At 43.8% G+C, this 25,917-nt stretch overlaps 1 protein-coding gene across 1 annotated transcript; it reads left to right on the forward strand.

The window, feature by feature from the left end:
* Positions 1–238: 238 nt before the first annotated feature.
* Helt (helt bHLH transcription factor) lies at positions 239–2,329 on the forward strand. The gene is made up of 4 exons (XM_076553771.1): positions 239–420; positions 702–942; positions 1,167–1,263; positions 1,677–2,329. The coding sequence occupies exons 1-4, from the start codon at positions 239–241 to the stop codon at positions 2,162–2,164; spliced, it is 1,008 nt and encodes a 335-aa protein (XP_076409886.1). The 3' UTR covers positions 2,165–2,329.
* Positions 2,330–25,917: the final 23,588 nt, after the last annotated feature.

The raw sequence follows: 25,917 nt of genomic DNA on the forward strand, positions 1-25,917 counted from the left end.
TCCGCCTGTTCCAGTTTCTCGCTTCCTTTTCCCCGAGGTGGCTGTTCCCATGCAAATGTTATTCCCCGACGGATCACGTGTCCTTTGAAGAGCCACGTGGATTAACAAAGCTGATCTGCCCCCAGCTCGCCCCCCTCGGCTGCTATTTTTTTTCTTAGCTTCTTTAAAACTGACCTTGAATGCATACATGCTCCAAACGCAGAATCCCTAATCCTATGGAATAATTCAACTCGTGAGAATGCACTTGGCAGCCTTAGATGACTGCTTTATAAAGGCAGCCCCCTCGGACCTGGGAGGCTGCAGTCTACCTGGGACATTCAAAGAGGCACACGAGGTGGAACGTGGACCAGGGCCTGGCGCCACCGCCTCTGCCGAGGGCGCACGCAGACCAGGATGTCAGACAGGCTCAAGGAACGCAAAGTGAGTCCTTGCGCTCTGGTGGCGGAAGAGTGTGACTCACCAACGGGCCACCTGGCTGGATCGATGACAAAGATGTGCCACACAGGACTTTCTTAAGTGTGGAGGAATTCAAAGTGGTTTGGGAAGGGGGGCCAGAGACAGAAAGGAGAGTCCTCAGTTGAGGAGACACTCACCCTAGGCGGTTGGTTGGCCACTTCCTCAAAGCCCTGGCACTTAGCTCGGTTGAGTGGCAGGGATGTGTAGGGAGGCTGAAAAGACAAGCGCGCCAGCACCCGCTCCAGAGGACAGAGCTCTCTAGGTCTAGTGCGGCGGGCAAGTCTGGTGAGGGTTGGCGAATTAGCGAACCCCCTGTGGCACACAGCCTTGGGATCACTCCCTGGGCAAAGCCACCCTAAACGTAAAAACTTCTGTTTACAGAGGACCCCGGTTTCTCATAAAGTGATAGAAAAGCGGAGGAGGGACCGAATCAACCGCTGCTTGAACGAGCTGGGCAAGACAGTCCCCATGGCCCTGGCGAAACAGGTAACGTTTGCGGTGCTAGGAACTCTCCACTGCCCCTCTCCGTGGGGCCCCCAAGCCTCTGCGGTCGCTGCTGGCCTTAGGGAACTCGCCCTTCTCCGGGGACCTGAGCTCTGCTCTGGCGCCGGCATCGTCCTGGCTGGTCCTCTGCAGAAGACAGTGCGGCTCAGTCGCTGCGTGGCTCTGCCACGGGTGGGCCACCGCGAGCTTCCTTTCTCCTATTGCAGAGTTCCGGGAAACTGGAGAAGGCGGAGATCCTGGAGATGACAGTTCAGTACCTCCGAGCTCTGCACTCTGCGGATTTTCCCCGAGGAAGGGAAAAAGGTGGGCGTTGACAGACACGGGCCAAGGAAACCTGGGCGGGGAGCTTGCGCCACGCAGGGACCTGGGACCTGGGAGTGAAGGAGAGTCCTGGCGGGAGCGGTCGGCTGGAGCGAAGCAGCCAGGGCCTGTCCTGAGAAGGCACCTGCTAGGTGCCAAGGAGGAGCATCTAAAGATGCAGGTCCATTGCTCTTCTCCGGTGGGGTTTGGTGGGGGCAGGGATGGAGTCAAGCTCCTAGGGAGCTGAGGTTCCCGCTTGAGCTTTTCCAGCCTGGAGACTGAGGAGAGGAGAGTGCTAGCCACAGGTGGCAATCTACCCCAAACCGTTTGGAGATGTCCCCCACCCTTCTGGGAAGGGATGTACTCATTCTGTTTTCCTTTCCTTCCTCCTACCATCCTTCTTGCCAACCCAGCAGAGCTTTTAGCAGAGTTTGCCAACTACTTCCACTACGGTTACCACGAGTGCATGAAGAACCTGGTGCATTACCTCACCACGGTGGAGCGGATGGAGACCAAAGACACCAAGTACGCGCGCATCCTCGCCTTCCTGCAATCTAAGGCCCGTCTGGGCACGGAGCCCGCCTTCCCGACGTTCTCGCTCCCGGAACCGGATTTCTCCTATCCCTCGGGCCCAGAGTTCGCGGGCCACAGCCCGGGCGAGGCCACCGTGTTCCCGCAGGGGTCTACCCCGGGGTCACTGCCTTGGCCTCCTGGCGCGGCCCGCAGTCCCGCCCTGTCTTACTTGTCCAGCGCGCCTCCGGTACCTCTCCCCAGCCCCGCGCAGCAGCACAGCCCCTTCTTGGCTCAGATGCAGGGCCTGGACCGGCATTACCTCAATCTGATCGGCCATGCCCATCCCAACGCCCTCAACCTGCACACGCCCCAGCATCCTCCCGTGCTCTGACACCCACCCACTGCCTAGATTACTTTGCGGTTTGGTGGCGGCTTGCGACAAACCCTGTATATGTTGTACATGTGTAAATAGCGTGCCAACAAAAACTGGATGGGAGAGCGCCAAGAGCCAATTAGCCTTCTGAAGGACCTCCCCGACAATAAATACTTTGTGCTAAAGACCCCCAAATGGAGTTCTTTGTTACCTTCTGCTCATCCACAAACCATCCACTCCAAGTGTCTTAGAAGGAAACACGCGGCTGCTAGGAGTCCAGATGATAACATTCAGCAGTGTGGCAGAGGAGGAGGACCTTTGCGGAGTCTGAGGCAGAGGGAGGATAAATGGAGCTTAAGCAGACATTAGAGGTGTCCTTTCGGGGTAGGAGACAGGGCTCCTGGGGTGCTCACGCCCTGCCCTCCTTTTGCCTCTGAGAAGTGCAGAAGCCTGGAACCGGGCCTTAGATTCTCAGAATATGCAAATCAAAAGACAACCCCGAGTTTGGGCCAACTTGTGCTAGCTGGGACCTGGAGGCCCTTCTTACCTCAAGGCGACCTCACACAAACCACTGGTTTTAGGAAACCGCAAACCCCAGGCCCGCCTAATGAGTAGCTGAGTTCACAGCTTCAGTAAGTCTCCGTGTTTAAAAAAAAAAAAAAAAAAAAAAGAGTGAGTGAAGCAAATAACATTCTAAGTTATGTCTTAGAAACCACATTCATAGTTTGTTTTCTTCCTTCGGATGACAATCACCGGACATCAGAGGATTCAGGGAAGAGGGCATTCATTGCCTTTTACGCACCAATCCACCCGGCTGCGGGGGCGGAGAGGGAGGGCTCTAGGCTCGCCCAGCAGAAGCCAGGACACATCTGGGTGGAAGACACGATCCCCCGGACTCCCCTGATGACGCTGGCACTGGATCCAAAAGCTGGGTCCTCTGTTGGAGCTCTCAGGTCTGGGGAGAAAGGTTCGGCCCTTCTCTAGGCGGAATTTTTTTTCCCTCTCCCTCCATGCAGAGCGTGGTGAGAAATGTGTCTAGGGAAGACTTGGCTGGTCATTTTTTAGGCATTTGTGATTTTGCAAAAGACTGTGATTCTTTGAGGAATCATGTGGTTTTCACTTCCAGAGGATGTGGGCTTTGTCCACAAAATAATGGCACATTTACACTTGATCTTAGCCAAAAGGCTGAGAAGCGATAAAATAATGGCACATTTAAAATAGCAGACCACACTCCCATTTTGCTAAGATCCAAACAACAAAACTGACTTCCATGTTGTTTTATATAAACAGGCAATAAAGCATCTGCCAGGTCAAAGAGTGAAGATGGATTTTTTTTTTCCATCGTTGATTTTTCCCCCATTTGAATACTGGTCCTATTAACATTGGTGCCCTTTAAACAAATAATTTAATGTTGTGTAGCACCGTTTCCCTGTTTCTGACAGGCATTTAGCTGAAGGAGGGTAAGGTGACTTTTCTCCCCGATTAGCTGGAGGGTAGTAAATTGACTCATTTCCTTTCTCACACAAGGTTTAAGGGAGGGCCTGCCAGAGGTCTGACCTGCTCTGTTTACCAAGGTCATGAAATGGGATGACCCGTCGTTTGTAGACCATTAAACTTCCTGACACAGAGGCAAACAAAACCTTTCATCACGTTGCAATGTATATACACAACGGGGGTGGGTGGTGGGTGGGGGGATCTTTACATTTTAGTAAGGACCTTGCATGGAGGAGGTTCTTGAAATCATGTGTCTATGAAACATGAACTGTCTTCTTCCCTACGAACTGGTAAGAGCCGGAGTGTGAGCGAGTAGGGAAGCAGAAGCCCTTCCTGGGCAGCAAGCACACGGGGCAATACAGGATAAAAATGAATTATGCAGAAATGAGAGAATGGATGGTTCCCATTATTGCAACACATGTCTTACACCCATTTTCAACAGCGCCGGATACAGAATATGAAGAAAGCCTTTCAAATGTAAACCCCCCCCCCACCTCGAGCATTAAGCCATTCTGAATTCCCCTTGGCAGTGAAGCATTAAAGATATAGGGTTACCCTGGAAATATAAATTATTAATATATTCAACATTTTTGTCAGTTCTCAACTGTTAACCAAATTAGACAAAACTTTCTTTTGCTAAGTAGATTTTCTCTTTAGGATTAGCTTTGGAGTGCACACGGCCACACAGTAAAAGGGGGGGGGGCGTCATTTACATATAATTTTGCAAACTTCCACTGGCCCATGACAGTCTTTGTACCTCAAATGTTGGTATTCGTGATTTTTTTTTCTTTCCTTCTTATTTAACTGTGGAAGATAAAAGCCTGCTTTGGATTTACAATGACTTTAGGATAAAAGTCACCCTTCCCTTTCTCTCTCTCTCTCTCTCTCTCTCTCTCTCTCTCTCTCTCTGTGTTGTCGTCTTTCTTTCTTCTGAAAATTTCATGCAAAGTCCCAATTCTTTAGGCGTCTCCAAAAGTCAATCTTGGAATATTTCATCTTTGCAATAGACTGAAAACATCACTACAAAATGGAATCAATTCAGATTGCATGGTGACATTAATGTGCTCTTGTCCCACTTTTTCTGATGACACACTCCCCCCCCCCCAGCTGCTGGGCTCCACACCCACCCCCTTCAACTCTACCCCCTCCCCATCTGAGTTTCTTAGACCCAATCCTCCTGCTCTTTCTTTAAGTAAGTTGTATAGTAATGGTTTCCAAGAGAGGCCCAACCAAACCCAGAAATAACAAAAAACAAAAACCCATGGGTTTGGCTGGAGGTAAGCCATTGTGATGCCTCTGAAAGGGGGAACCTCTTGTTCCTTGGGCTTCATCCTTGAGTGGGCAAGAATAAAAATAATCATCCCCATGAAATCAAAGGTTTTTCTCGAGACGCTCGAGGAACAAAGCTCATGGCTGGTGCTTTGGGCGGTCCTGGGGCTGTGCAAGGCTGCCAGAGTAGCTTCTAGGCGCCCCAGCTACCCTGCAGAAAGGGTGGCAATACAGAGCTCACTTGTGCTTCCAAGCGTATTGAACAAAGACAGCCCCGTGTATAGTGGGGGCCCCCTCTAGTCTGGGCTGCTAGAGCCAGGAAAAGAAGGTGAAGGAGCTGTCCACAAAGATAGGGACTTCTCTGGCTTTGGTTTTGACGGAGTGAGATTGTGAAGTATATCGCAAGCCAAAATAAAAGAATAAATAGTAAGTTAGATAGCCAGTTGATAGATAGATAGAGAGCTAGAGAGAGAGAGAGAGAGAGAGAGAGAGAGAGAGAGATGATGGATGGATGGATAAATGATAGATAGATAGATAGATAGATAGATAGATAGATAGATAGATAGATAGATAGATAGATATGATAGGTAGATAGATATGATAGAAAGATAGATATATAATAGAGATGATAGCTATGATGATAAGTAGATGATTGATTGATTGATTGATTGATTGATAGAGATAGATAGATAGATAGATAGATAGATAGATAGATAGATAGATAGATAGATAGATGGCATAACATTATCAACTCAGGTACTCACAACACACAGCAGAAACCAACTGGAGAAACTGGCATGAAATTCTTAGAAACCAGTAGCAGATGTCTGTATATAGTCACACACCAAGAAGATTGTGTGTGTGTGTGTGTGTGTGTGTGTGTGTGTGTGTGTGTGTGTGTGTTGTCCATGCATTGGGAGTTTAATCAGTATTTGTGGGATGACTGAATGAATGAGCTGCCAGACAGAGCTGAATCTCTTAAAATTCTGAGTCAGAACCTCTCGAATTTCTCATCTCTGCTATTAGTCTCCTCCTGGGCCACCAGGAAATAATTGGTACTCATCTGGGCATATGTGGTTTACTATACATACAAGCTGGTATAAGTATAAAGGGCAATTAATTGTTCTGTGTTTGCCCACCTGTGGTCTGTCAGTAGGAGATGACAGATACCTGCCTTGCTTGGTTAAGATGGTTAGCTCTTCCTGTAGACCCAGATAACTCCACAGACAACAAACCCAGGACTTGGGTTTATAACTAGCCTTGTGAGATCATGTCCTTTTGTGTGGAATAACTACAAGGCTGAACCAACCCAGACTTGGCCCTTATTTCTGTTCCATTAAGAACTCAGAGTATGAAGTCTGGATTTGCACAGCAGTATGACCTTCAAAGGATGCTTCAGATGTATATCTGCTGCATGGTCTGTGGCATAGCATAAGAATATTGCACACACATATCTCATCGGGTTGCTGTTATCATTTGAATCTGAGAGGTTCTCCAAGGCTCATATTTTGTACCCCCACCCAATCCTCAGCGGATGTTACTGTTCTTATTTTGGAAGGTTATAGAACCTTTCAGAGATGGGCCTATCTGAAGGAAGTAGGTTACTGGGGCAGGTCTTTGAGATGGGTTAACTTCCCCCACTTCTTATCTTGCTCTGTTTCCTGGTCTACTGTGATGTGAACAGCCTCAGCCACATATTCACATGGTCATGATTCAAGCACCTCTGCCATGTCCTGTCTCTTTCCCCCACCTCCACCCCTGCCACTGCCATGATGAATTGAGCCCTCTGCAACCGTGAGCTGAAATAAATCTTACCTCCCTTGAGTTACCTCTGCCCAGCATTGCAGTCACAGAGACACAAAAATGACTAGCATCATTGTTATGATGGCTGAGAGATGCTGTAGGCAGAGCTGAGGCTATAGTGGATATAACTGGTAGCCACATGCTAGTCTGTTTTCTCTCCCTCCCTCCCGAAGAATCAGAACCTTGGGGTGACTTCAAACCAAGTAACAACCTGTCCAAAGAGTGAAGAAAGTCTTTAGCCCTACCACTGTTTCCTTAATAAAGATTTTCTTTGTTTAAGGGGATATCTAAGTCTACCCCACAATCAATCTTTTGGCTGTCAGTCTTTCTTTAAGCTAGGATTGGTAGAGGCTGCTAAATTTAGAGTGCTATTTCTCGTCCTTTAAAAATAGTTTTCCATCTGGACGGTGGTGGCTCATGCCTTTAATCCTAGCATTTGGGAGGCAGAGGCAGGCAGAGCTCCGAGTTTGAAGCTAGCCTGGTCTACAGAGTGAGTTCCAAGACAGCCAGGGTTACACCGAGAAGCCCTGTCTCCAAAAACAAACAAAAAAAATTACATTGGGTGTGGTAGCTCATTCCTTCAATGTACTCAAAGGCAGAGGCAGGTGAATATCTGAGTTTGAGGCCAGCCTGGTCTACAGAGGAAGTTCCAGGACATCCTGGGCTACACAAAAAAGCCCTGTCTGAAAAAAACAAAAGAAAATTTTTTTATGTATTTTAAACATTTTATAAATAAAATTCTACATGTATACAAAATATCATGTAGTATTTCAACAGATACATGCATTATGTAATGATTAATCATGGTAGTTGATAAGGTCATCCCTTTAAGCATTTATATATTTAGTTAATAATTGTAAATTACATATCTATATAGCATAATGTGACATTTGAATACACTTATACAATGCATAATTGTGAAGGACAGGTAAAGTCCTGAGTGAATGTGTATTATTCACATGAGCGCATCATGTCAAGGACCCCAGTGACTCAGACCCATGGAATGGCAGAGCCTTATCCTGGTCCAAGGACAGATTGAGGAACCATTAGCCTTTAGCTAAAACCAATATATGCAGAAGCTGTCAACCACAGCTTCTTCTTCCCCATACTGCCACCTCCAGAGACCTCCTACTGAGACGAGCTAACTGAACCCCTTTTATTCAGCTGGATATAATAAACTTGCTCTCTCCTTCAACTGTATACAACCACCTCCTTGGTCAGAGGTTTATAATCAACAGTATAGAGTAAACGTATTGAGTTTCCAGGCCACTGTGTGACTCCATCAGAGCACAGAGCTCATCTGATCCCAGCTTTTCTCTGCGGATGTCTGTGTGTCTGTTCTTTCCTCATTTCTCCGTCAACCCAGTCAAGTCTAAAACTCTGCAAGGAACAGCTCATAAGGACAAGATCAGGGTAACTGGCATGTCGCCTACCTCAAATGTTTATCAGTCTTCATGTCTGAAGCACTCTTAACTCCTTGATACTAACTATACACACTGCCACAATCTTTGTGTGTGTGTGCATGTGTGTGTGTGTGTGTGCACATGTGTGTGTATGTGTGTGTGTGTGTAGGTATAGGTGCATTAGTGTACATGCCCATATATTTTTTATAAGTATTATGTCCTCATGAACAGCCAAAATCCATGTTATTATGTGTGCCCAGGCATTATATATACATACATATATGTGTGTGTGTGTGTGTGTGTATATATATATATATATATATATATATATATATATAATATCTGGGGCTGGGAAAGACTGTTGATTTCCTGTTCCCTCCAGTCCCTTGTAGAAGGATATTGCTAGAACAATGCTCCCATCATCTCGCAGTATTCCTTCTATAGCCCTCTGCTATCTGGTTGAGGGTGTTTGAAAGGAACCAGAGATTCGCAGCTTAACCCTGTTTGCTAGTCCTTGCCTAGCTTGGATCCCATAACCCTAACTAAGGCTGACAAGGAATGAAGACATTACAGACACAAGAAGCTGAGGTTGACTGGCCTGGGTTCTTGGAGAGAGAAGCCACAGCTCCCTGAAGGCTCAGAGTGTTTACTGTGTCCACTTGAGCAGGGAGGCTGGGTTACTGCATTCATCAGCTAATCTTGGTAGGAGTGGTCTGTGCAGGGGAATAGTCTCCGTGGAGTAAACAAGGGGTAGGGGAGCCATGGCGGACATTTTCTGCATACAGCCACCATCCACATACAGACCATAGCAAGGCATTGCTAATCCCTTGAGCCTCACCTGAGGAAGGCTTTGCTGCTTTCCTGTGTTTGAGGGACTATGGTCTATGGCAAAGCCATGCCCATGTGGAACAAACATTTCTCACAGGGCCTCATTTGCTTCCTACACCTGTGCTCATTAGGTGTCAGACTGCCTACAGTCTAGCAAGTGTCCTTTGCTAGGCAGGTCATACTACTCATAGTTTCTCCTGTGCTTTTCATGAATGGGTTTGATTCTGAAATGAATTGCTTCAAGCCCACTCTTCCTGTATGTTGAATTACATCCCTATTGAATCACAGAATGGACAATTTTGTCCCAGCTTGACACCCATACCTAGATCTAAATTGGCTCTGAGCACCAAGGGGGAAATGAGTTTTATTTATTGGGTCAGAGTGAACCAAAGCCTGGGTGTGTTTGTATTTTTGCAGCTGAGACTGGAGATCCACCTACAAGCCTGTGTGCACTGAGCAGTATAGGTTGCAGGGAGCTGAGTGAGTGTGCGCGCGCACATGCGTACAAAGGATTTCAGTCAGTGTATATGAGGATGGAAACACTGGAGCCAGAGTCAGCAGCCACCCACTGAAGACAACAGCTGGGTAGGTTTAAGAGTCACAGAGGAGATCGTAAGAATTGGCTATTTAGATGAGAACCATAGGAGTTACCTTAGAGATGCATCCGCATGGCACAAGTACTTTCTGAAGTGCTGCAAGGCGCAGGAAAACATAATGGAATTCAGCTACTTTCACAAAGGATACTACTTGGAAAAGTCAAGGACTTCTTAAGGTCAAGCCATGGCTTAAAGAGTCTTGGTGCTATTTTAGCTTTTGTATATATATTAGCTGGATCCTAAAATGATTTTCTTGTGTGCTCCCAAGAACTTCTAATAGTGTATTTATCTAAAATGCCTATCAAGCATCCAAGGCCATATGAAACAACACCTGTCTCCTAGGTCAGGCAGATAGCTTTATTTCTTTTGCAACCTTACTAATAGACCCGTAACTTCTTACCTAACCACTTCTAGGAATGTAGACCAAGCACATAGACCCCCCTTTTCATATACTAATCAGTCATTAGCACTCAGTTGACCTCCTATTTTACCGCTCCCATTTTGGATTGTAAAGGAAAGCCTGGTGGTCACTGCCTGAGGAAAATTCTTACCTGCCTTTATGACCCTGTAGAATTCAAGCCTGGTGAACTTGCTCAACCAGGGGCTTGCTATTGCTTGGGTTTATAACTGGATTCCTGGGAGACTTAGGAGGAACGTGGAAAACAGAGAATGGAGAATGGGGAGGGATAAGGAGGATTTTATATAGCTAGATAAATATAGAGAGAAATCAAGCAAGAAAGGAGCTAGGCACGAGAACAGAACTGAAGCTGTGTATAAAGGATGATATCCCAGGGGAATTAAAGCAAGTGGACTATAGAGCTCGGTGTGCTGATATTCTATTTCCCAAAAATAGTCTTCGCCATTAATAGTTCTCTCTCCTGAGCCCCTGGGATGTATAATATTAAGGCTGGTCCCTCTAATATTATACAAGCCTGGAGAAGCCTTGGTAGAGCTAAGTGTAAGGAACAAAGTCTCTCTAAGAAGGTCCTTGATGCCTCCCCAATCCGGCATAGTTTGGGGCTGTCATACATCATCACTTCATTTATCTCTACAGTGGCCCCTGCAGTAGATTTTATTACCTATACTTTGGTGATGATGGCTGACTCAGAGGGGTGATCCAAAGATGATGGCTATTTCATGGAAGAGTTTTAATTTGAACTGTTTGGCTCGCCAGTTCACTGCCCTGTCTTTTGTGTAGCATCTACCACAATCAGCGGTATTCTCAGATTGGTTTTAGTAAAGGAATCTTCTTTGCCTTGTATAACACTATGGGTCTCCATGACTTCAACACTGGATGGCCAAATGTCTCACTGTACATACAATATAAAATACAATCTCTTGTTTTTTTGCATTTAAGCATACTATGTAATTAAAACAGCAAAGTCTAAACAGGTATCATATCTATAGGAGTTAGCATAGCCCAGAAGCCCACCCATAGATGAAAAGCCTTTAGGCAGCCACTAAAACCAATCTTTATGAAATTCACCTTGGACATGGAAATGAATAACAGCAATTTTAGGAATGTAAATTATACATGCCTAAGAATAAAGACTGCATATGAAGCAAATTGCGCAGCTGAATTGTAGGATAAGATTGTACATGGTAGACAGGAGAATCTAGATAATAAAATGCTAGTCAGAAGTCAACACTTGAGGGCTGGGGATGTAGGTCAGCTGTCAGAGTGCTTGTGTAGAGTCCTGGATTCCAACCCTGTCACTGAATAAAAACCAGCAGCCATGGTGGCACACTTTCATAATCCCAGCACTCAAGAGTCCAGAAGTTCAAGGTCATCCTGGGCTACAAGAAACCATGTTTGAAAAAGATTTAGATGCTTAAACATGTCATCTTTTACTACTCAAACAAAATGAAGACCTAGAAAACTGTACAAATCAAATAAAGCAGAATATTACTGTTTCCACACAGCCTCGTCCGAACCACACACCTCTCCCCTAAATAAATACCCCTTACCTTTGTTTTATAGTAACCGTTTCTTTGAGATGGCAAATCATTTTAACACCCAAATGAATCTTTGGCATATAGTTTAGTTTTTGTCTTGCTGTTTAAAGATACTTCCTGTCCTTTTGGCCAGCTTTAACCTGTCCATCCCGGCCATCCCTTTCCTCTTTTGTGATGTTACATTGTTGCATCCCAGCCATCCCTCTCCTCTTTTGCAATGTTACATTGTTGCATTTCAGCCATCACTCTTCACTGGAAACCTTATTTTACAAAGTGAAACTTTGTAGCCATTAAGCACTTATAGGCATTTAAATAATGTCACGTTTTATTGTTACTGTTTGTATTATAATTCAGTAACAACTTTATGTATATTATGAGCTAAAACAAATGAGTAAATTTGTTAAAGTCCTATGAATGAAGGATTGGGATGCGAGAAAAATGGATGCAATTATGCATCCAGAAAGGTATACTATTCAATGTTACCCATTGAATAGAAATGTAGGAATTAAATATCCACGTTTGAAGCAGTTTCTGTAAGCCTCATAGGTCTCCTTCCTCCCGCTAGATATCCGTAAGCACCATTTCACTTTCTAGCCCTAAGAACTTCACTCTTGTTGTAGGTATTTCATTTAGGTGTCTCTGCCAATATTTACTGTTTGGGCAGCTGGCATGGTGTCTTCAGCCCTCCTCCGCCAAAATTTACTTCCTTTTAAGGCTGAATAATATTCCATTGTACATATATTCCACTGTATGTATATACACATTGTGTGCATTTAGTCATCAATCGAATGAGCGAATGAGCGAACTACCCTTTGTTTATGTTAGTAATAGTGCCGTGAACATGGCTGTATTCTCTTCCAATCCCCGCTCTCAATGATTTTGAGTTGTGTGTCTAGAAGTGGAGTTGCTGCATCATACTGTAACTCTGTGTTTAATTTTTTGAGGATCCATCATTCCATTTTCCATAGGAGCTACACACCACATTATATTCCCACCAGCGACTAACAGGATTCCGTTTTCTCTCCATCTCACCAACAGTTCGCTTTCTGTTGCTGTGTCTTAAATATTGATTCTAATGTGCGTGGGGTCACATCTCATGCAGGTTTGGTTTGCATTTCACTCGTGCACATCAACGTTCAAGGAAGGGTTCCATGTACATAGTCATCATTTGTGTATCGTTGGAGAAATGTCTGTTAATATTCCAAATGTTAATCCTCAGCCAGATACATGACTTGTACATTTTTCCTCTATTATATCAATCATTTTCACTCTATTGCTAGTTTGATGCCTTTGATACACAAAAGTTTTCATTTTGATGCAGTTCCCTTTGCCTATCTTTTTCTTTCATTATTTGAAATTTTGGTGTGTCATATTCAAGAATACTTCCGACCATATATATGTGCTTTATTCCATAAATGTCTTCCTTAACAGATTGTAAGACACACAAACATAGAAACCACTGGTTTTTTAATATAGTTTATATTATTTATTACTGTGTGTGTTTGTGACTGAATGCGGGTTAGAGGACAGCTTGAGAGGGTAGTTCTCTTTCCACCATGTGGGCTGCAGGGATCGAACTTGATCAGAAGACAAGCTCCTTTCACCTACTGAACCATCTTGTTGCCCCCCAAACCCTCTGCCTGACCACCATGGTATCCCCACCATGGCCGTTAGGACTGGGGAGTGGTAAGTACTTCAATATACACGTCTATAATCTGACCGATGCGTGTCTTCTAATGGCTTAAAAATACAGGTTCATAAAGATGATTTTTGTGTGTGTGACATTTAGTCATTTCACTGAAAATTCACACTATATTAAGGAACATGCATTTAAATTAACCCACGTGTAATTTTAAGATGTTTGAAGAAAATAAAACAAACACAACATAAATGTTTTATATCAGTGGCATATTTGAAATTATATATATATATAATACATATAATATATATATTGCCTTTTTGTAACTTTTTACAGAAAAAAAAATGAACTGATTAAAAACACACCTTCTATACTGCAGTCTTTCCACTATAGATTCGGAGAAATTGTGTGACTGCATTCTTTACCAGCAATTTATTTAAGTGATAGCTCAGATAAAATCCCGAGACTCCTGCGTCCCTGCCTGAGTCTATAAACCTTCAGCAGTGAAGGAATCTGTCGTTTAGGTCCAGCAAGCCCACAGGGCTTCTGTGGCACCCTTTGGAATATTTGCTTCTGCGAATTCGAACCGCAGGGACTAGTACAGTCAGCTAAGAAGCAGCAGGGGGCGCTCGTGAGGTTTTGAGTCGCTATTAACTAATCAGTCACCAGCACCACTTACCTAGAACTCTGCATGAAGGATAAAAAGTTAAAGGAGAAACCCAAAGGGAAGGGCAGAAAGCAAATTAGAAAAAGTCTAATGAGAGGAGGAAATGGCTACGATCAAGTTTGTAATAAAAGCAATACTAGCCACCCACACCCACAAGCCCGCCTCTCAGATTTTTTTTTTCCTTTTTCACACCTGCCTCCCCTCCCACACATAATTCACCCCTTGGTGTCCCAGGTCCCGTCACTGTTCCTAATTCCTAAGCATGTCTCACATTTCTCACGAGTTGAACTAAAATAACAGACAACTAACTTCCAAAAACAACGGCACCTACATTTTCTAAATGCGTTTAAAAGTAACCGTGAAAGTCTTTGGGGGGAGCAATTTAGACTATAAGAAAGCCAAACTGCAAGTCACAGAATAAAGAACTTATAAAATGCAATCCACATTCACCGGAGAGGGTGAGAGGAGCCAGGAACTAAGCTCTTGAGTCTGAGCAGTCAGGTGAGAAGTCCCTCCTTGTAGGGATGGGTGCTGTGACAGAGTAGAAATCACGTGACCGTGGTACTTGCCAACTTCTACATTGAAACTGACCCTAGGACCCAGGAATCTACGTTCAGTCATCCACACCTCCCTTCAGAGGTCCACAGACTCTCCCGGGGACTCACGGGGCTGCTCTGGCCTCGGTGGGGTTTGTGTGCCTATATGATCCACAAGAAGTCCAGAATGACAGCCAAGAGGCCTTAGAGCCTGTCTCTTGAAGCAGCTGTGACCTCTTCCAGGGGGCTGATTTTAGCATCTGGAAAAAGGACACATTAGTAGGAGTCAATAAAATGTCTTAGGAATCCCATGAAGTTCAGGGTCTTGTCTTGATCTGTGGTCAGTGTTTCCTCTAGACTGCAGCTCTCTCCACTGGTTAGTTCAGGGTGGACATCAAACCTGTGGTTAGACTGAGTGACGTAATTGTGCTGTGATGCCATAGGTTGGAACAGTGAACAGAATGAGGATAGATATGAGCACAAAGAAACACACTCATAGCTCAGACTTATGCCTTTGCATTTTTTATGTATTGACTTTTTCTAGGGCTTTACATAGCCAAGTCGAGAGGATTCAATAAATGCCACCCAATGAACACCTACGTCAATCATGTATGAATATGAATTGTGGCGTTTGATTTTTTAAGAAAGATTTTTTTTCTCAACCTAGGTCATGATTTATTCTTTTAGTAAAGAGTACATTTAGACAGGAAATGAAACTTTAAGAAAGGTCAAGCTGGGTACTGGTGGCCCATGCCTTTAATTCCAGCACTTGGGAGGCAGAGCCAGGTGGATCTCTGTGAATTCGAGGCCAGCCTGGTCTACAGATCAAGATCCAGGACAGGTACCAAAATGACACAGAGAAACCCTGTCTTGAAAAAACAAAAAGAAAAAAAGGAAAAAAAAAGGAAAGGTCAGTCAGCCTGATCTTATAAAAAGACTTTAAACAAAGTGAGGTCCCTCACCTCTTTAAAAGGATGCAGTTATGTTCCTCGGTAAGATCTCATGTAACTCTTCAAATTATACTTCTACAACCTACTAGCATTTGAAAGTCAAATTTTAAGAATTATATTAAGTTATTTTAGGAAGGAATATAGACTTGCCTGGGAACCCCAAATGATTGTTCTAACCAATGAGATCATTCTTGAGGGATCATGGAACAGCAAAGTAAATCAATACAGCTGCAGGGTGAAGTTTTTATCAATGTACCAAGCAGAGAGCCAAAGAGAGAGAGAGAGAGAGAGAGAGAGAGAGAGAGAGAGAGAGAGAGAGAGAGAGAGACTTCCTCTAGAGCAATGATTCCCACCTTCCCTAATGCTGTGACCCTCTAATACAGTTCCTCATGGTGTGGTGACCCCGACCATAAAATTATTTTCATTGCTGCTTCCCTATGCATTTTCATATACAACCCCTATGAAAAGGTTCGGCCCCACGTGGGTTGTCATGACCTCCAGGATGAGAACTGCTGCTCCATATTATTTATTCTACTAAGTATTAAAATAAGGTTAGGGCTGATTCCATTCCAGCTCTCGAGGACTTGATTTCCTCTTCAGTAAAACCAGGGGCTTAAGTTCGTTGACTTTTAGGTATCTTCTAAATATAATACCTTGGGGCATTGCAAGGACCAATGTCCACACTGGAAGCTCTGTTAGGCCACATAAAACATAAGCGGTATATTAGTTTAAAGCATCTGAGCTGATACGTATTTTACACTTATTTATTTATGTTTGAGTCACGATCTCACTATGTGGGAGAATGACCTCGGACACATGGTCCTCGGCATCCACCTCTGAAGTGTTAGGATTGTGAGCACACGCCACCATGCTCAGGGCAGCTCCTACATTTAGGACTGAATATGTTATACTAGCTGGACTAAACCCTCTAAAGAAGCTGTGATAGTGACTGGAGAGCTGATGGAATTTGAATATTCTTTGGTGACAGACAAGCAGCATAATAAAAACAGGCCACATGTGCACATGCTAAAAAAATAAAAAACCCACTTAATCCTAAAGGTTTGACATTTATGGGTCAACAGCAATCTCCTACTGCCATAAAGAAATAATATTATTGTAGCACAAATTTTAAAAGGTCTTATTAATAAAAACAAACCTGAAGCCAGGTGTTGGGGTGAATGCTGGGAGATCAGAGAAACAGAACAAACCACAGCTACCTCCCCTTGCCAGTTCCTCAGCTGATCCTGTTTCCTCAGACTGGAAGCCTCTGAGTCCTCATCCAGAATGAATCTTAGCCAAACTGCTGCTCAAAAGCCTGAAAGCTTAACCAGGCTCTAGTTCCTGGTCCTCATGCCTTATATACCTTTCTGCTTCCTGCCATCACTCCCTGGGATTAAAGGCGTGTGTCACCATGCCTGGCTGTTTCCAGTGTGGCTTTGAACTCACAGAGATCCGAATGGATCTCTGCCTTAGGAATGCTAGGATTAAAGGCCACCATTTTCTGGCCTCTATATCTAGTGGCTGTTCTGTTCTCTGACCCCAGATAAGTTTATTAGGGTGCACAATATTTTGGGGAACACAATACTACCACATATTATGTTTGATAAAAATGGACCATCAGGCGGGGCAGTGGTGGCGCCTTTAATCCCAGCACTTGGGAGGCAGAGGCAGGTGGATCTCTGTGAGTTCGAGGCCAGCCTGGTCTACAGAGCGAGTTTCAGGAAAGGCACAAAACTACACAGAGAACCCCTATCTCAAAAAAACCAAAAACAAACAAAATAGGACCATCAGGCTACTTTCATGTGAGAAATTCTTTACCGTTGCTACACCAACTGGCAACCAAGCTGAAGCCAGTGGAGGAACAGATACAGTGGCTACTACAGTGATTCACTCCCTCATTGTTGACAACGCCTATCACAAGGAAGAAGCCTCTGTGGTGACTCTCCCCGGTCAGGCAGGATTCTAGCTTAGAGTCAGAGTTTTCGGCCCAGGGTTGGTTAGTCTCACTGTTTCGGAGCCCATGGGGAGCAGCCCATCATGGTGGGAACACAGGGTAGAGTAAGGTGCTCATGTCTTGGGGACTGGGAGGTAAGCAGAGATGGAAAGAGGAAGGGGCTGGAGTCCCGTTACCCCCAGGGGCATGCCTTCAGTCACCTAATTTCCTCTCAGTAGATCTCACCTCCTAAAGTTCCACACACACCCCAATAGTACCAAGCCTCAGAACACAGACCTTTAGGCATTCAAGCTCCAAACTACAACATAGTCTAGACATGCACGCTGTTCCCTTGTTACCATGGGCTCCAAAATGCAGGTGAAACTGTTGCCTGTGACAAAGCTCAGGTATTTCCTCACTCACCCTGCCCCGCCTCTTTGTAAGGTATATTTATTACTCATGGTTCTCTAGAGTGACTGTACTTACAGAATGAATTCTCTATATATACAGGCTGCAGTCCAACTAATCCAACAATGGCTGGCTGTGAACAGAAAGTCTAAGAATCCAGTAGTTGCTCAATCCACAAAGTTCTATGTCTCAGCCAGCTGTCTATAGATGCTGGAATTCCAAAGAAGTAGGCTCTAATGCCAGTGAAAGAATGGACTTGCTAGCAAGGCAAGGTCAAGCTGGCAAAGAGCAAAAGCTTCCTTCTTCCGTGTCCTTATATAGACTTCCAGCAGAAGGTGTGGCCCGGATTACAGGTGTGTCTTCCACCTCTCAAGACAGAGATCAAAGATGTGTGTCTTCCTGCCTCCAAGGTCCAGACTAGAAGTATATTAACACTTCAAACCAAGCAAAAGACCTCTCACAGGTGAGCCCTCTGGATTGTAGTTCATTCTAGATGTAGTCAAGTTGACAACCAAGAGTATTCATCACAGAAGGGATGGGTAAAGTCTTCCACTCCACCTCCCAAGGACAAGGACCAATATTATTTACTTTCAGAGCAGATGAAATATTCTTTCCATTGAGTTCAAAATAAGTTAAAACAGTAAAGGCCTGCTGAAAAGCCATATAGAAACCGACTACCATAGAAGCTTCTTAAAACACACACATACACATTTTATTTTCATATATATATGAAAATATATATATAATGAATTTAAGTAGATTCATCATATAATGAAGGAGATACTACCCCAACTAAACATCTTCTGCCACCAATTAAGCCTCCAGTGCCAGAAATGAGTTATAGCTTATCCAGTCATTGGCCCAAGGGACCCCAGGGAAACATCACAGGCCATTTGCTAAGGCTGTTGGTTGCCCTCCATAACCTGACTATAAGACCCTTATGTTGAAGACACCACTTGTTGATGCCATTGAACATGGAGAAATGGAGCTGGTGCCCAGCCAGAAACTTCACCCCCGCTGACTAGTGCTCATGGTGCTGGGAAGCACTTTGCATGGTACCAGAGGAGAAGAGTAATGATCAGTGTCAGCCAGCGACAAACCCTGACACTTACAACAGTGGTCTGCCTGCACGATACACCAGTGCAATAGTGGTATAAATGTTATGGGAGTAACCAGATGTTATGGGAGGAAGACCCACTCCACACGAGATGGAACTCCACACAATGTAAGTGGCCAAGAACCTGAGATAGGTCATAAGCCTAGGAGAAAGTCTGCTGTTATGAACACAGAAATAAAATGGTTCCTGGTGACATATCACTGTATACATAGTTCAGTGCATCATCTAGCCTTCATCAGAGAAGTTTCTCCTTGTAGTAGATGAGCATTAACACAGAGACTCACAACTGGACAATGTGAAGAAAATGAAAGACACTGGATAACTAAACCCCAAATGTAATGTCTTTATTAAGCCCTTCCCCTCAAGGCTCAGGGATCCATGTGGAAGAGGAGGACTCCAAGGGAACAGCATCTTCCAACAACAGAGCCAATGCATACATTAGCTCACAGAGACTGTTACAGCATGCATAAGACCCACATAGGTTCAAACCAGACAAAATCCCAGCACAAACAAGGACACAAAGTGTCACCCCTAACCAAAAAGCTATTTGCAATTGGTACCTTCTGGGAAAATCAGTTTTCTCCAATAGACTGTGATACTGTGTATCAGCCTCCAGCACAGGCCCTATGTCCAGGAGTAGCTGGCCAGTGCAAAACATAATACGTGTTATTTGTGTGTGTGTTCTTTTGTCAGTAGTTTTTTGGGGGTATTTTTTCTATTATTGTGTTTTTGTTTGTTTTGATTTTTACATTTTTTGTTGTTTTTGAGGGAGAGAGGGAAAGAACATGAAGGTGGATGGGTAGGGAGGTAGGAAGGAGTTAGGGGAGGGGAAAGAATATCATCAAAAGATCAAAAGATATTACATGAAAAAAATTAATAAAAAATAAGTTAAAGTTCTAGGATGGGGGCAGAGTGGGAGGATGGTTGGGGCCTGGGTATGATCAAGATGGATTGTATACATGTATGAAATGGTAAAAGAATAAGTATTATTTTTAAATTTTAGTTTTATTTTTAACTATGTGGCTATTGTGTACATGAGTGCAGGATGCCCACGGAGGGCAGAGATAATCAGATTCCCTGGAGCTGGAGTTACAGGCTGTGTGGTCCATGCAGTTTGGGTCCTGGAGCCCAACTCAGGTCCTCTGCAAGAGGACTACATGCTCTTAACTACTGGCTTTCTCTCCAGCCTCTAAAGACTATTCTTAACAGAATAATTAAAATAAGAAGTAAGTTAAACCTAACTGGACGTTCACTGACTGACAAATTTTCAGGTGTTTGAGTATAGCTAAGAAACAGCACGAGAAAAGTGAATTCACTACTCCTTCAGTTCACACTTTTCCAGGAAATTCTGAGGGTCAAAGACAGTGACACACACAACAAATAAAGAAGCACCAGACCCAACCCCAACACTAAAGACGAACTCCTGTAAGTTATGTAGGACCAGCGAGCCTCCTGCTGAGTTTGCTGAGATTGAAGGGAATCAGAGTAGATGAGAATATCCCACGGGTGTGTGTGTGTGTGTGTGTGTGTGTGTGTGTGTGTGTGTGTGTGTGTATGTGTGTGTGTGTATGTGTGTGTGTGTGTGTGTAGATGAGTGTATACAGGCATGTGTGTGGATGAGTGTGTACAGACATGTGTATGTAGATGAGTGTGTACAGGCACATAAGTGTGTATAGATGAGCATATATAGGCATTGGGGGGGCATGTACAGGTGTGTGAGAGTGCACATGTGTGCATGTGGTGGTCACCTTCAGATGGTGTTCCTCAGGAGCTGCCATCTTGTTTTTGGAGACCAAGGCCCTTTTGAATTGTTCCCATCTTCAGTATTGAGTTCCTGGAGGAATTTTATGTCTTCTGAGACCATAGTTACACCAGTTTTAAGATATGGGTAGGAAAGTATTTTAAAATGTGATGTCATACCCATAATCTATAATTTATTCTCTAGTGATTCAGTCAGTGATCATCTAGCCATCTATCTATCTATCTATCTATCTATCTATCTACCTACCTACCTATCTATCTATCATTTATCCATCTATCTATCATGTAGCAGGAATCTTAAAAGTTCTTATTAATAAAACCAAACCTGAGGCCAGTTATTGGTGGAAGATCAGAGAAGCAGAACAAGCCACAGCTACCTCACCTTGCCAATTCCTCAGCTGATCCTGTTTCCTCAGACTGGATGCCTCTGAGTCCTCATTCAGAATGAATCTCAGCAGAATTGTACTGCTCCAAAGCCTGAAAGCTTAACCAGCCAAATGCTTCTAGTTTCTGAACTTCACACCTTATATACCTTTTTGCTTTCTGTCATCACTCCCTGGGATTAAAGGCTCGCTTTCTGGGATTAAAGGCATGAGTCACCATGCTTGGCTGTATCCTTGAACACACAGAGATCCAGATGGATATCTGCCTCTGGAATGCTAGGATTAAAGGTGTGTGCTACCACTGCCTAACCTCTATGTTTAATATTGTGGCTGTTCTGTCTTTGACCCCAGATAAGTTTATTAGGGTGCACAATATTTTGGGGGAACACAATACCACCACACTATCATCTATCTATTTATCATTTATCATGCATAATTATCTACCATATACCTATCATTTATTATGTTTTAGCTCCACTTTCTGTTACTGAGATAAAATACCCTCATTAAAGTAACTTAGGGAGAAAGAGTTTATTTAGCTCATGATTCTAGTTTACAGTCCATCACTGGGAGAAGTCAGGTAAGAGGCACCTGAAGCAGCTCTCACCTCATAACCAAGTACCTGGCAGTCAGAGCCACGAACGCTGTAGCAGACCTGTTGAAGAAGACTGTGAGAGACAGCCCAGCAGGTGTAGGGGCTTGCCACCAAGCCTCACCACCCAAGTTAGATCCCCGGATGGCACATGGTGGGAAGAACTGACGCTCCCAAGTTGTCTTTTGACCTCTGTACATGCTATGGCATGGCATGTCCCCACACTCCCACACACAAAATCAGTAAAAATATAACCAAAAAGAACTGCTGAAGGATGCCGAACAATTTCTTTAAATAATCGTGAGTTTTGCAATAAAAACAGAAGTGAAGAATTTAGTTACCATTGATCCAGACTATTTTACTCAACCACCTCAAGGTCTCGCTTGCTTCTTCTCTTATTCAAAGAGTTGACCTTGGTTTAGGGATGGAGAGTGACTAATGAGTGAGCAATATGGGGCAGGTGGGCTGTAAAATAAGGGCCCAATCTAGGCCTAGGGATCACAGAGATTGAGAATTAGGACTCCTGCCCATGGGCTCATGGCCTGAACTGGACGTGAGGCTTGATGGGGAAAATGCAGGGAAGCACAGCTTTCCAGCCAGTTTTCAAACTAAAGAAGAAATCAGCCTTCCTCCCCACAGAGACCAGCATCTTTTCTGAAGACCATGGAACAGCAGCAGCACTCCTGCGGGTGGCCAGGTGCCAGGGCTTGGTGCTGCCCGTCACTGGCAAGGCTGCTGAGCAGGGTTAAAAGGAAAGATGGCCCAGGAGACCTGCTGCAGGCACACCCAAGCATGCTGGATCAAGAGGCTATAAAAACAGGGCACCCCTTAATGAGTTATTTTTGCGCTTGGTTAAACCAAAGACCGCTCCAGGAGGCTGGCGACCAAAAAAAAAAAAAAAAAAAAAAAAAGAAAGAAAAGAAAAAGAAAAAGAAAAAGAAAACCTTCTTGCATTGTATGGAGTAATGACAAGTCCTTTCTATCCATTCCTGGGGGGTGCTAAAGAAAAAAGAAAAAAAGAAGGCCTTTCCAAGTCTTCATGAGAGATGTGGATTTTAGGGTGACCTGAGGTCATACAGAACTAATCAAGTGAAAACAATAAGAAAATGAGCCAGACAGTCAGCAAGTATCTGAAGACTTTATCAAAAAGAACCAGCAAGGGACAAGCTCACTGCGTGCCTCGAAGGACCAAATCTGCAAGGTGGCATTGTGTGGCTGGGATTAAATTATTTATTCATTGTTAATTTATTTATTTATGTATGTGCAAATGACTTCGCTGCTGCAGGTGCTCAGGCCCTGCTGAAAAGGCCGGGTTTTTATGTCCAGGCCTAGAATATTGGTCCATTTAACTCATTCTTCCCCTTAAGGCGATCAGGACTGACTTTTATCTAAGGAAAGAGGAGGGAAACCATATGTGTGCAGGGAATGACGCAGAACTTGAGCAACGCCACACTAAGGACCCACACATTTCAGATTCATTCAAGCCTCTGGGGGAAGGCCCCATGCAGTTTAATGTCCAACAAATTAGCAAATGAATGCTTATGTCAATATGTGGGGGGAAAAAAAAACCTGATTAGTTTAAACAGATAAAAAGCCTCCAGGGAACTCGAGAAAATGCGAGCTTTTTCTTTGCCTTTTGGCCAATTTAATTTAATTTTTAAAAGAGGGCCCAGTGTTTCTGAACTTTCATGGAAACCTGTACACATACAAAAAAATGGGGAGGGGGTTAGTATAATGGATCCTTGATCTTGTACATGGATTGTCTCAGTGTGACTACTGGCAAAAATAAGAAGATTGATTCAGCCATTCTCTGGCCATGTTCACTATTCAATCGTGGCCTGCTCAAACTGAAAAGCAGAGAATCCATCTTCACCTCCTAGACACGCCCAAGGAGTAAAAACAAATAATGACGCTGGACGTATGAAAACAGCATCACTTGTAAGGGAAACCGAGAGGTGAAATCGAATAATGCTCTTCTTTTCTCTAGGTTTAGGCAAATAATGGTCATCCCATGTGCCTGCTGACCCAGCACAGTGGGGATACTGCGCAGGACGTGACCTCTGGGGAAAGAGAACATAAGAACTCAGCATGGGGGTTTCAGAGAAGAGACTGCCAGGGACGTGGGCCCAGGGAATGCTCCTTAACGGAGCAAGACTCATGCACTCTTTATAAAAAAAAAAAAAAAAAAAAAAAAAAAAAAAAAAAAAAAAAAAAGAGTGTGACTGAAAGTCCCTGGAGGAAACCCTGTGTGAATTGGTAAGGATGCTTTCTTTGTTAAGTGACTTGACTTTTGGACACACTGTCTTTCAGGACACAGGGCTGAAGAATATCAAGGTGATGCTTCACTGGAGTTACAAAGGGGTAAGTTTTCCCAGAAAAAGGTGAAAAAAAAAAGAAAAGGAAACTTTAAATCCAATAGCAAGATTTTCCTTTGTGTATTTGTCCGTGATCCCAGAAATAGGATATATTAGCACGCAAGTCTAAAGGGGAGAATTAGTGTACAGGACTTTTCTGTTTCGTTACTAAATCGTTGCCCACTACTTTGATGGCTGTAGGTATTTTGACATTAAGTACCAACTGCTGGAAGAATAAAAACCTCACAGTGGAGACACTGGGGGTGGGGGATGAATAAGGACCAAGGACAATGACATACATGTCTGAAAATGCCATACCCAAACCCATTGCTTCCTGTGCTGATTTGATAAAAATGAACAACACCTTCAAAGTAACTTCTGTCCTCGGGCTTCTCGGACTTACCTCAGACAGATCTAGGCAATCTGAAGTTAGTAACCACTAACCCAAACATCTAAGTACTCTGAATTCTTCAGGTGTGTTTTTGACTTCTGAACTCTATCATTAACGCTTATATCCCCAAACTCTGTTTTGTTTGCGGCACACTGGAATATATAAAGACCTAGTGATTTCCTACATTTTCATCTGCAATATGGGTAGTGCTTGATGTAGTAAAGCTGCCCATGTAATTTTCCCCAATAATGAATAGACAAGCCTTTCTTCCGATTATTCCAAATTAATAAGCATTTTATGTTATTAACAAAGAGAATAGAGGAATAAAATAAAGATCTATGTTATGCATAGGATCACAGCAATTTACTATTCCTGATAGCTTTGTTTGAAACTTTGATATTCATACATTAATTTGTGGTCTGTGAGCAATTTTTGGACAAGTGGTTTCTAGAGAAGAGGGAGGAGACCCCTCCATCATTTTCTTACTCTCCTCCCATCACTGAAGTGTGATTTATTGGAAATAACCAGGCTAGAAATTATCAAATATCATCAAAATATACTTCTTTAAAAATAATGTATTTATTTTTATTTTATGTGCAAAGGTGTTTCGCCTGCATGGATGTCTTTGCGAGGGTGTCAGATCCCCTGGAACTGGAGTTGTAAACAGCTGTTTTTACATTTTTAATTTTTAATTATCTATATATGTATGTGTTGTCCATGTACAGGTTTGTGCACCTAAGTGCTGGTGCCCACGAAGGCCAGAGAGGTCTTCTCTCCTGGAGCCGGAGTTACTGAGCCTTCTGAAACAGGTGTCAGGAACTGAACTCAGGTCCTCTGCAAGAGCAGTACATGATTCTAGCTGCTGGGTCACCTCTCCAACCCCTAAAATGGGCTTACTTTTAAAATCAGCATAGTAGGACCCTTTCAGAGAATAGATCATTCTCAGAACGGAGTTAGCCAAGAAGAAATGACAAAATTTCAAGTGTCAATTGCACCAAGGCAAAGCCATTTCACTGGCGCTCTTTGTGACACGAGTCCCTCTTCTCAAATGACTCCAGCTTGTGTCAAGTTGACAAAACACTAGCCAGATCCTTTCTTTTTGTGTTGAAATATGCGGTAGATTACTGTTCTCTAGAATTATCCCACCACAAAACAGCACACCAGAACTCCTTATCCCTGTCTTACTGTAACTCAGCACCTCTTGATAACGTTACCCCAGCCCTCCTCACTTACCCTCCCCAACTCTCAGTAACCATCATTCCACTCTCAAGTTGAGTGAAATCAACTTAGAAAAAAATTAATGACATCTCTTTTTATTGTATGTGCATTGGTGGCATATGTCTTGCATATATGTCTGTGTCAGGGTATCAGACCCCTTAAAAACTGGAGTTACAGAGAGTTGTGAGCTCTCATGTGGGTGCTGGGAATTGAACCCGGGCCCTCTGCAAAGAGCAGCCAGTGCTCCTAACCACTGAGCCATCTCTCCAGCCCCTGAAATCAACACACACACACACACACACACACACACACACACACACACACACACATATATACTTGTCTGTTTTATATAACATAATTTGGGGGCCTTCTAAACCATGGTGCATACACACACACACACACACACACACACACATGCGTGTGTGTATGTGTGTATGTGTGTGTGTGTGTGTGTGTGTGTGTATGAAATAAAA

The sequence above is a fragment of the Peromyscus maniculatus genome, chromosome 17, assembly GCF_049852395.1.
Source record: "Peromyscus maniculatus bairdii isolate BWxNUB_F1_BW_parent chromosome 17, HU_Pman_BW_mat_3.1, whole genome shotgun sequence".
Classification (NCBI taxonomy): domain Eukaryota; kingdom Metazoa; phylum Chordata; class Mammalia; order Rodentia; family Cricetidae; genus Peromyscus; species Peromyscus maniculatus.

Excerpts from the sequence above, each read along its gene's own strand:
- Helt (XM_076553771.1), top strand. The coding sequence starts at position 239 with ATGCACTTGGCAGCCTTAGATGACTGCTTTATAAAGGCAGCCCCCTCG. Across the intron at positions 421-701 it reads ACAGGCTCAAGGAACGCAAA|AGGACAGAGCTCTCTAGGTC; the intron begins GTGAGTCCTTGC and ends CACCCGCTCCAG. Across the intron at positions 1,264-1,676 it reads TCCCCGAGGAAGGGAAAAAG|AGCTTTTAGCAGAGTTTGCC; the intron begins GTGGGCGTTGAC and ends CCAACCCAGCAG.